Source organism: Hylobates moloch, unplaced genomic scaffold (genome assembly GCF_009828535.3).
Source record: "Hylobates moloch isolate HMO894 unplaced genomic scaffold, HMol_V3 SCAFFOLD_3, whole genome shotgun sequence".
NCBI lineage: Eukaryota > Metazoa > Chordata > Mammalia > Primates > Hylobatidae > Hylobates > Hylobates moloch.
In genome coordinates, this window is record NW_026652278.1 from 10,444,096 (window position 1) to 10,456,257 (window position 12,162).

The window sequence follows — 12,162 nt, forward strand, 5'->3', positions numbered from 1 at the left end:
GGGAGGCCAAGGAGGGCAGATCACGAGCTCAGGAGATCATCCTGGCTAACATGGTGAAACCACGTCTCTACTAAAAAACAAAATACAAAAAAACTAGCCAGGCATGGTGGCACGTGCCTGTAGACCCAGCTACTCAGGAGGCTGAGGCAGGAGAATCGCTTGAACCCAGGAGGCAAAGGTTGCTGTGAGCCAAGATTGCGCCACTGCACTCCAGCCTGGGTGTCAGAGTGAGACTCCATCTCGAAAAAAAAAAGGAAAAAAAAGAAAACCCACTACCTAAAGAAAAGTGGAATATAAATGTACTTCTAACTCTGCAAGGCTATATAAGAAACTGGTAACAAGGTGGCAAGAACTGGGGAACTACAGAACATGGGCGGGAGAATCTTCACTTTTAACTACATAGCCTTTTATTCTGTTGTTTTAATATCGGATATGCATTGCTTTTCTTCAAAAAGAACTTATGTCAAAAAAACTACATTCGCAAATTTAGATGAACATATCTTTCAATCCTGTCATATGTGACTTCATATTGTAGACCCAATTCATGACCAGAGGAATAATAAGGTGATATTTTTCCAGCTATTCGGGAGGCTGAAGCACGGTAGCTTGAGCCCAGAGGTGGGGCTGCAGTGAGCCATGATTGCACCAGGATGCTCCAGAGATCCTGTCTGGGGGGGAAAAGGTGATGCTGAGAAATTTACTTACCTGAACTCTTTATCATCATTTCCTCATCTGTAAGTGTTTGCAGGGGAGCAAAGTGTATTCCATTATTTGTTATATTGAGTAGAGCTTCTGACTGGGAAGATTTTGAGACATGAGGAGGAATCTTCCAAGAAGACACACAAGTCAGGAAATTTCTTCTTAGCTGTAGGGAACATACACACACGAAAGAAAGGTACTTGAATATCATTTTCTTTGGGAATAACTTTATAACCCATTCTTATATTTCATGTCACCAAAATAAGGAAACTTAATCTAGCGCATTTTAAAATTCAGTCTTTTAAACATAACACAAATTAGTTTGTTAACATGATGTGATACCTTCTTTATTCAGCAATGAGCTGTTTTAAATAAACAAATTTCCCAGATAATTAACTTTTACCAAACAAGGAGACAGAACTTTCTTAAAAGATTTCATTCTCCAATGTATTTCACATTTCACTGACATCTTAGAAGGGGATACTGGAACTATAGCACCACTGATGTCTAAAACTCACCATTGTCAAGAGCCTTCTCTTGTGAGGGCAGCTACCTGCCCTGCCCTGCCCTGCCCTGAGTGGGCCCAGGGAGCTGATGAGGACATAGAGCTACCTGCCCTGCACTGAGGGAGCCCAGGCAGCTGGGCTTTTGTAATTTCCGTGGCTAATTTTTTTTCTTCAGCATCTTACAGGCAGCATAAAGATTAAGAAAATAAGCTCTGAAGTCTGAAAGAACTAGTTTCAAATCCTAGCTTCTGATATTTAAGTTATGTGATCTTGGGCAAGTGATTTTTAACCTCTCAGTTAAAACCTCTCAGAGTCTCAGTTTCCTTACCTATAAAATGCAGGTACCAACCTCTTGGAGTTTTGTGAGGATTAGTAATACCATGCATAAAAGGGCTGAGCATATAGTAAGAGCTCAATACACTGTAACGACTATTTCTACACAACTGCTAAGAACACAGAAGTGGAGGTGGTCATCATAGAAACAGCAGTAGTAACGATCTAGTTAAACTGCCAGCCAGCCATCATTGCTTGCCATGAGAGTGCCTTCCTGTTGTAGTGTCCCAAATCCCTTAACAAATGCAGTAACATACTGAAATATGTTTTCTGAGTAGTTTTGATTACACGCTGAAAAGTCAAGAAAAAGAGAAACTGTGAACGAGTCACTATGTTTGAAACCACTGTCAATCTTTGCTGCACGTTGGTCAATCTTTGCAACTATGTGCCTAGGAGCAGACATACTCTGCTCTGGATTCACCTGGGAACAAGAAACACTGGCCAGTTAGAAGAAAAGTGGTATGCATCTCAATTTTCCTAGCTAATTGTTTTGTTTTGTTTTCAGAAGTAGGAGTCAGTTTGGGGCAAAGTTGCATGGAACATTTTTTCTCATTAAAGACAGAGTTGGGACAGGAAAACTTTGGGCTAGAAAGGAGGACAAAGGGGACATAAGCTATTTTCTCCTTGATGAGATGGACAGGAAAAATTAAAAAGAAGGGTAAAGGAGAAGTGAGGTAAGAATCGAAGTGCAAAGGGGCTCAAGAAGGGGAAGAACGCTGCTAGCAGCAGCAGGAGAGAATGGTCAGTGGCAGCTGGCACAAAGAAAGAAGGAAGAAAGGGGGGAAAGAATGGAAATTGGAGGCCAGACATGGTGGCTCACGCCTGTAATCCCAGCACCTTGGGAGGCGGAGGTGGGCAGATCATCTGAGGTTGGGAGTTCAAGGCTCGCCTGACCAACATGGAGAAATCCTGTCTCTACTAAAAATACAAAATTAGCGGGGCATGGTGGCGCATGCTACTCGGGAGGCGGAAGCAGGAGAATCACTTGAACCCAGGAGGCGGAGGTTGCGGTGAGCCTAGATTGCATGATTGCACTCCAGCCTGGGCAACAAGAGCGAAACTCCGTCCTAAAAAAAAAAAAAAAAGAATGGAAATTGAAGTAAGAGAGGTAAGCATGGGGGCCAAGTCCACTCACTGGCTGGTGCTGGAGCCTTGAATGGGGTTCTTGATATATATTTGAATGAACGAAAGAATGTGTCAACTAGTCTTCTTCACAAAATGCTCATGAAACTTACCTATTACATTTCAAAAACTGTAATACATTGCCCACATTTCTTATTTCTAAGGGAGATTATTTACTTCACTAAACCCATGACAGAATTCTGTGTGTCTGTTAGTTAATATATCACCTTTGTACCTATGTTTATCTTTAAAAGAAAGTTCACAAGGCCGGGTGCAGTGTCTCACACCTGTAGTCCGAGCACTTTGGGAGGCTGAGGCAGGTGGATCAATAGGTCAGGAGTTCAAGACCAGCCTGGCCAAGATGGTGAAACCCCATCTCTGCTAAAAACTACAAAAATTAGCCAGGTGCGGTGGCAGGCATCTGTAATCCCAGCTACTCGGGAGGCTGAGGCAGGAGAATTGCTTGAACCCCAGTGGCAGAGGTTGCAGTGAGCCAAGATCACACCACTGCACTCCAGCCTGGGTGACAAAGTGAGACTCCATCTTAAAAAAAAAAAAAAAGAAAAAGAAAAGAAAGCTCACTACTGAGAAACTTAAAAGCCAGTGGATCTTACATTAATACCTATTTTTCCCACTGACACAACTGTTAGCCTCTTGGTTTCAGTATTGCTACTGACAAAGTATAGGACCATTCAAAACATAGCACTGATTTTAGATTCATAGACACGATAACAGAGACAACTGTACTTAAAAAGTTTAGAAATGGTATAGGATCACAGGGTAAAATTATTGAAGACGCTCTTCATAAAATACAGTGACATATGCTAAGTGAATGGAATCCATTTTTAACCAAAGCATTGAGAGATATACCTAACATTTTTCGGCAGAAAAAATTTTCCATTTATTAATACTATGACAGTCTTTAATAAAAGAAGCTTTTCTTTTCCTTGCCTTTGACTGCACAGCCTGATGTTTTGATGTTGATTTTCTAATGTCCCCTGCCCTTCAGTGTTGACCTCAGCCTTTGCAGCTTTGGTGTCCACTCCATCAAAATGATTTTCCACAGTTATAACCCATCGCACCACATCATCACATTTTTTTTGTATAGAACAGCAATTGCTACTTGAATAGAATAATGGTTATTTATGCCTTGCCAAATACTTTCCAGAGCTTGAGTCAGATCTGTTTCTCACTCAACTGACCAGAGTTCTGTTGCACTTAGAAGTGCTGATGATCAAATCTGGGCCTCGTGGACAGAATAATAAAGTCCATGAACTTGGACAGGGGTAAAATTACATCCTTACTTCACTAACCTCTAACTAAAATACAGCATTTCCTTCTATTATGAATGTAAGCAACAAGTTACAGTAGTTTTAGCAGTATCTGTGACTCTGTCACCAAAAGAAATTACAGATACTTTTATATCGCATTGATTTGGTACAAATATCTTGAAATATTATTTGTGCTCTTTACTACTTCAAATTCACAGCAGTTATCTGTGAATAGAACTACTGCCAGATCTTATTTAATTAACAAACACACATTACTATATCACAATTAAAAAGTATTTTTATATCTAGCATCTTTGGGGAAAAAAATTAATTGATTTCCTTTGTAACCCTCTATATTTTATGCATTTTGAATCACTGAGAAAAGGTCTATAAACTTTACTACATTGTTGTTTACTCTTGTGGTTTACTCTTCATTCAAGACACAAAGAAGGTTAAGAACTCCTGAGTGTGGAATGTTCTGGTAAAGGCTCGTTTGTGAAACTCGGTTAGTAAAAGAATTGAGTTAGTTCCCTTACTCCACTATGCTCCAGCATAATGAAGTATTGCTCTAAACATTCTTAAGGTGCTTTAAACCTAGAAGCTTTCATAATATATGAAAGGCAAAGGAAGACGTATCAGAGATGTTGTGTTGTCTCCTGAAGCTTCTCCCCAACTACTTGATCCTTAAGAGTTAGGAAAGGTTGTGGGGAGAAAGAAGAAAATTTTTTTTCTTTTCTTTTTTTTTTGAGACAGAGTCTCGCTCTGTCACCCAGGCTGCAGTGCAATGGTACGATCTCAGCCCACTGCCACCTCAGCCTCCCAGGTTCAAGCAATTCTCATGCCTCAGCCTCCCGAGTAGCTAGGACTACATGTGTGTGCCACCATACCCAGCTAATTTTTTCTATTTTTAGTAGAGATGGGGTTTCACTGTGTTGGCCAGGCTGGTCTTGAACTCCTGGCCTCAAGTGATCCGCCCATCTCGGCCTCCCAAAGTGCTGGGATTACTGGCGTGAGCCACCGTGCGCAGCTAGAATGGAGAAATTCTTATGCTCTGTGGGTTGAGTATATAAATCACTGCTGCAATCACTTTGGACAATTTAGTGATAGTAAAGATAAAGACATATGCCATGGTTTGCATGTGTCCCCTCTAAAATGCAGATGTTGAAATTCAATGTCATAGTATTGAGAGGGGGAGGCCTTTAAGAGGTGATTAGGTTATGAGAGCTCCTCCTTGGGAATGAGACTAAGGCCCTTATAAAAGAGGTTTCGCACAGCATCAGCCCAGGCCCTTCCGTTCTGCCAAGTGAGGATGTGTGAAGAAAGTCTTCCCCAGACAACCGAACCTGTGAATGGATCTTGGAATTCCCATTCTCCAGAACTATGAGAAATAAATTTCTTTTCTTTATAAGCACCCAGTCTATGGTATTCTGTTACAGCAGCACAAAGTGAATTAAAACAACATATTTACAGTAAGGCCCAGCAATTTTACTTCAGTTCATATGCACAAGTAGACATGTGCAAAAGATGCAATGATTTTTGTAAAGGCAAAAAACTAAAAATCCAATTATCTGTCAACAAAGCAATGCATAAATTGTCATATATTGACACAACAGAATATCTTATAGCAGTTGAAGGGAACTAGGGAGCTACGTGGATCAACATGGACAAATCTTGAAAATACAGTATAGAGTTAAAGATGCAGTTAGCGAGAGGATTTGTTCAGAATGACGGCATTTATGTACACTTTAAAACACCAAATGATAGTACATATTCTTATGAGGACATAAAGATATAGTAAAAGTTTAAAAACACAAACAGGAAGCATACAGATGAGCTTCAGGATGGAGGTTATATCTGAGGAGAGGGTGGAAGTGTGAGTTTTGTGTTAGGATTGTTTTCTTTCTTTTTTTTGAGGTAGAATCTTGCTTTATCACCCAGGCTGGAGTGCAGTGTCGTGGTTTCAGCTCACTGCAAACTCCGCCTCCTGGGTTTAAGTGATTCTTGTGCCTCAGTCTTCAAGTAGCTGGGACTACAGGTATATGCCACCATGCCCAGCTAATTTTTGCATTTTTAGTAGAGATGGGGTTTCACCATGTTAGCCAGGCTGGTCTCGAACTCCTGGCCTCAAGCAATCTGCCCACCTTGGCCTCCCAAAGTGCTGGGATTACAGGCATGAGCCACCATGCCTGGTCTGTTTTCTTTCTTTTGAAAAAATATGTAATATTGCTTCACTTGACTAACCTTTAAAACAAATCTGTAGCAAAGGTGGGTTGTGTGTATATGGGCATCAGTTATATTAGTTTTTGGACTTTTCTGTATATTAGAAATATTTAACAAGAAAAAACTTTAAGAAACTTTACATAGTTTTTTCTTTCTGTTTTAGAAATAGAGATGGGGTCTTGCTATGTTGCCCAGGCTGGCCTTGAACTCCTGGCCTCAAGTGATCCTCCTGTCTTACCTTCCCAAAGTGCTGAGATTACAATTGTAAGCCATTATGCCCAGCAAAAATTTTAAGACTTAAAAGTATGTACAATTGCCTGAACCACGTATGCTTTGGGATTTCATTTTCATTTTATTATTTTATTTTTTTGAGATAGGGTCTTGCTGTGTCACTAAGGATGGAGTGCAATGGCAGGACCATGGCTCACTGTGGCCTTTACCTCCTAGGTTCAAGCAATCCTCCCGGCTCAGCTTTCTGACTAGCTATGACTCCAGGTGTGCGACACCACACCCAGCTAATTTTTTAACTTTTTGTAGAGACAAGGTCTTGCTATGTTACCCAGGCTAGTTTCAAACCCTTGGCCTCAAGTGATCCTTCTGCCTTGGCTTCCCAAAGTGCTGGGATTACAGGCCTGAGCTACCATGCCCAGCCTGTTTTCAAAGGGATTCAAAGTAGGCTTGCGTTTAAAAGCAGGAAGTAGGTTTTGGATAATGTGCTCAGTATGACACAGAACAATTTTAAGGATAAGATCCTAACTGCTGAATATTGTTACAATAATTAAACTAGTTTATTACAGTAACATTTACCGACTAATCTATTAGTGTCTGAGAAAGAATGTCCCTGAGATTTAAATCAGTGTGTAGCCTCCCCAGGCCAATCTGATTCCATTTTTATGTAACAAAGTGGTGAGTTGTTTTTCAGTTGTCATGGACCTCAGGTTACATAAAACTGGGCATACCCAAATGAATCAAGCATTGCAACCACAGAGAGAACCTAAGCGCTGGGACTGAGGAGTAAGGACTTAATTATTATAAGAAGCGGACACTTTATGGCAGGATCAAGGATCTAATCAGATGAGCTCTCGGGTCACACCCTGGCAGGATCTGGTCAGATCATGCCTCCTGGCATCACCTCATTGCAGGATCCAATCAGATCACACCTTATTACCCCATGCTTACAAAACCTGATCCAGCCCCAAGCTCAGGGAAGACACTGTTGTGGGAATAATCCTGGTGTTCTCCTTTCTTGTTACAAGTAATAAAATCCCCTTGCTAAATCCTCCTTAGTTGTGGACATTGGATTGATATCTGCCAAGGGACCATACACACCCATTGTATGAGAACAAGGGGTTACCACGTTGGCTGCTGTATTAGTCCATTTTCACACTGTGGATAAAGACATACCTGAGACTGGGAAGAAAAAGAGGTTTAATTGGACTTACAGTTCCATACGGCTGGGAGAGCCTCTGAACCATGGCAGGTGGCGAAAGGCACTTCTTACATGGCGGCAGCAGAAAATGAGAAAGAAGCAAAAGTGGAAACCCCTGATAAACATATCAGATCTCGTGAGACTTATTCATCATCACAAGAATAGCACGGGAAATACCGGCCCTCACAATTAAATTACTTCCCCCTGTGTCCCTCCCACAACATGCAGGAATTCTAGCAGATACAATTCAAGTTGAGATTTGGGTGGCGACACAGCCAAATCATATCAGCTGCATAGCTGTATCACTTGGAGAACTTAAAAAAAAGCTATCATAGCCACAACATTTAAGATTGTGATTCAAGAGTAGACTCTGCCCTGGCCATCCTTACTGCTAAAAAGCACCCCAGGTCATTCTGTTGTGCAGCTTGGGCTGGAATTTGTGGTTTACATGCATGACTTTGGAGACTGAAAACTCAACCCATCTTATGACTTTCAAAAACCAAACCATTCACTTATGGTTTAGAGTTCAAGTAATAATCTATGAACGTGCCCTATCCCATGACATCCCTTCTCCAGTTCTCCAATTTTCTTCTGATTTTAATAGGCAACATACAAACAAGGCTCAAAAAAGCTCTGTTATCACATCCTCATCCAGCCCACTTCTCAGCCTCTCCCATAGGTAACCTCTTTCTTTTTTTTTCAAATTAGTTTCTTACGTATCCTTCTAGTGTTCTCTTAAAACAAATATAAGCAAATAGGAATACACGTTCTTATTTTTCTCCCTGTCCTTTCAAAAATGTAGCATACTATGTATCCTATTCTGTGCCTACCTTTTTTTTTATTTAGTAATATATTCAAGAGATGTTTGCATATTAAGACTTAGCCTTTTCACTCCTTTTTAAAATTTAAATATTTGTGAAATAGTCCACTGTGTACAAGTACCAAGCTTTTTGTTTTTAGAACTAGGCTCCACCTTAGATTGCATAGAAATCTAATAAAAGTCATTGACTCTGGGGGTAGGGTAGGCTGGGGAAGGTACAACAAAACTCCTTTTGTTGTAAGTAAACTGAAATGAGGGAGATCTTGGTGAGCATCTAGATGGTGGTGGTGGTTATGCAAATCCACACGTGATAAAATACCAAAGAATGATACATTTACATATTTCTCCAACCAACCAGGTTAAATGGTGATGATAGAGGGGCTCTGAACTAACCATAGACAGATTAACAATAGTGGAGACAAGGTTTCTTTACACAGGCAGTTGTATTTTCAGAAGGCTCGGTTTAAGTTTATATAATGTTTTTCCCTGTGGCTACTGATTGGATGTTTTCAGTTTAAAATTTTCATAATACTTCAGTAGACCATTATTAGTTCTGTTTTTCAGAGCCTTGGCCAAAACAGTATGCTGTTTTAATATTTAAATTTTTGTGCCAATCTGATAGGTGAAAAATTGTATCACAAGGCACTCTCTTTTTTGTTTGTTTGTTTTTTTGTTTTGAGACGGAGTCTCACTCTGTCTCCCAGGCTGGAGTGCAGTGGCGCCATCTTGGCTCACTGCAACCTCCCCCCAAGAACTGCTTGGGTTCAAGCAATTCTCCTGATTCAGCCTCCTGCGTAGCTGGGATTACAGGTGCACGCCACCATGCCTGGCTCATTTTTGTATTTTTAGTAGAGACGGAGTTTCACCATGTTGGCCAGGCTGGTCTCCAACTCCTGACCTCAGGTGATCTGCCCACCTCTGCCTCCCAAAGTGCTGGGATTACAGGCGTGAGCCACCACCACACTGGGCCAGGCATTCTTATATTTGTGCTTCTCTTCCTATGCATTTGAGCATGTTTTCATATGTCTACAAACCATTTGTATTTCTTTTTCTGCATACAGCTGATTCATGTTCTTTGCCCATTTTTCTATTCAATTTCTTTTTCTGTGCCCATTGATTTCCAGGAGCTTTATACAAATTAGGGAAATTAGCTCTTTGATGGCAGGAATTGCAACTTTTAAAAAAGCCAGTTTGTGATTTGTCTTTTGACTTCACTTATAGTTTTGGGTGTTTTGCCATGCAAACACATTATTTTATTTATTTATTTATTTATTTATTTATTTATTTATTTATTTATTTATTTATTTATTGTGACAGGGTCTCACTTTGTCACCCAGGCTGGAGTGCGGTGATGTGATCACAGCTGACTGCAGTCTTGACCTCCCAGACTCAGGTGATCCTCCCACCTCAGCCTTCCAAGTAGCTGGGACTATAGGTGCACACCATTCCCAGCTAATTTGTTGTTGTTGCAGAGACAAGGTCTCGCTATGTTGCCCAGGCTGATGTCAAACTCCTAGATTCAAGCGATCCTTGTGGCTTGGCCCCCGCAAAGTGTAGTGATTGCAGGCATGAGCGACTGTGCCTGGCCTAAAAGCCTTTTATTTTTATTAATAACTTTTTCTTCAGGGTGATCTGGTTTAACATCTGTTTTGTTTTGTTTTGTTTTTGTTTTCGAGACAGTCTCACTCTGTTGCCCAGGCATGAGGGCAGTGGCACGACCACTGCTCACTGGAACCTCAACTTCCCAGGGTAGGGTGATCCTCGCACCTCAGCCTCCCGGATAGCTGGGACTGAGGCAGGAAATAGGGTCTGGAGGCAGGGAACCTAAAGGTTTCCTAGAACTAAATTAAATAGAAAGCCTCCAACCTTCTAAAGCCAAGTAAATAATTTTGTAACTATACTTCAGCTATGGCAGGAAACACCATATACCAAGTAAGCAACAGGAAACCTCTAGAGTGTATTTGAACCCCAGAAAATTCTGTAACTGGGCCCTTGAGCTGCTTGCTTGGGCCCGGCCCCACCCCGTGGAGTGTGCTTTCATTTTCAATACATCTCTGCTTTTGTTGCTTCATTCTTTTCTTGCTTTGTTTGTGCGTTTTGTCCAATTCTTTGTTCAAAATGCCAAGAACCTGGACACTCTACACTGGTAGCATATTTTGGTTAGCCAGCCAGGTGGTAAGCCCAAAGTTTGGGGTTTATTTTTCACCTTTTCCTTTCTGCTCCATCCAGGGGAATCTCTCTCTTTTCCTTTCCAACTCAGGATCCTTGGTGGGCAGCATCTAAACACAGAGGCAACTGCAGATTTCTGGCCAGGGCCACTCTCCAGTGTTGCCTGAAGGTCAAGGAGTGAATGAGGATAGTTGCCCTCCCTGGAAGAGGTAAGGACTCTTTTCTATCATTTCTGGCTGTGGTCCCTAATCCCTACATGTGGCACAGCTAATCTGGAGAGAACTTGAACACGTTTCAGTCAACTTAAACCTTCTTTTCTTATGCTAAATTCTTCCCTTCCCCTATTTGACTGGCTAAGGACAAAAGAAACCCACTCAGCCTCCAGCTCCTATCATTACAGTTCATGGCTATCACTTTAGTGGAATGGGAAGCATGGGAAAGCGTGGCCTTATCAAATTATGAGGATGCTAAAAGTTGGGGATTACATCCAGGAACCAAAGGAAAGCTCATAGTAGGCCACTGCCTCCGGAGGGAAAACATGCAAAGTGGGATTCGTGCCCACCTAAGGTCAGAGACGTCTGACACTCTAAGACTGGACCCCAAAGGGGGACACCTCAGGGGATCGAACTCCAGACTTCAACCTCTCCAAAGGGGACACCCTAGGCAGAGGTTCTGAGGTCCAGTACTAAGCCCTCCTTAGAATTTTCTTTCACAGATGACGATGGGAAATTTTGCAATACTGTTTGGTCCCAATATTGTTTGGAATCTGGAGTTTGCTGCTGAATGGGAAAGTGGGATGGAGTTGCATGTACCCAGGTTTTTGTGCTGCTGTTCTAAGCAGGGGGCCTGGTTAGCGAGGGATGCTCTCCTTTGGTGCTGTTTGGCCCCAGTGTTCTTTGGAGCCTGGGGAGGTTTGGCCTTTAAAAACCAAACCGCCATGGAAACTGCTTTACCCACAGTTTTGGTTCACAGCCTTCATTGGATTATCTATTGGGGCATACAAAGTAAAACTGGTGAGCCTGTATTGCTATCTCATGGCTAGAGCTCCAAGGTAAAAGCTATTGGATCTTTGTTTGTGTGTGTGTGTGTATACCTGTCTAGATGTGTTTATTTGTATGTATACTTACTATTATATGTTGTGTCTACCAAATGGGCTTATAAGTAAAAGAGTACTCATAAATTAAGTACATAAGTCTAAGCAAATTTCAAGTTCACATGACTTAAGTATAAACAAGCTGGTTTTAAAACTATTGATAAAACAAAAATAGAAATGCCTTCAGAATTGTCAACATACATTTTTGTCTGGATTTTATATTTGTCTCTGCTAGATATTTTGAGGTGTCAGGGTTTGGCATAGAAGGTTATAAAACTATAAACCCAGCCAAAACAAAATGATCTTGGTTTCCATGCCTTTTGTTTGTTTGTTTGTTTTGACAAATGAGAGTAATTTAATGTTGTTAGCCAAGTCTTCTGAGTTATCGGTAAAAATATCTGTGTATTTAACTTTAAGGCTCTTACTTAGGTTTAGGTGAGCACTGGATGTTCACTGGCTATTAAAAACAACTATAGTGTCTAATATCTCAGTTTGCAGAA

At 41.2% G+C, this 12,162-nt stretch overlaps 1 protein-coding gene across 2 annotated transcripts in view; it reads right to left on the reverse strand.

Moving 5' to 3' along the window:
- Nucleotides 1-12,162, reverse strand: part of ACADSB (acyl-CoA dehydrogenase short/branched chain) — a 44,851-nt gene that overhangs the window by 18,798 nt on the left and 13,891 nt on the right. For both annotated transcript variants that reach the window (XM_032175868.2, XM_058435925.1), the window contains exon 2: nt 706-865. In XM_032175868.2, the coding sequence (XP_032031759.1) occupies nt 706-865 (160 nt within the window). The remainder of the gene's footprint in view (nt 1-705; nt 866-12,162) is intronic.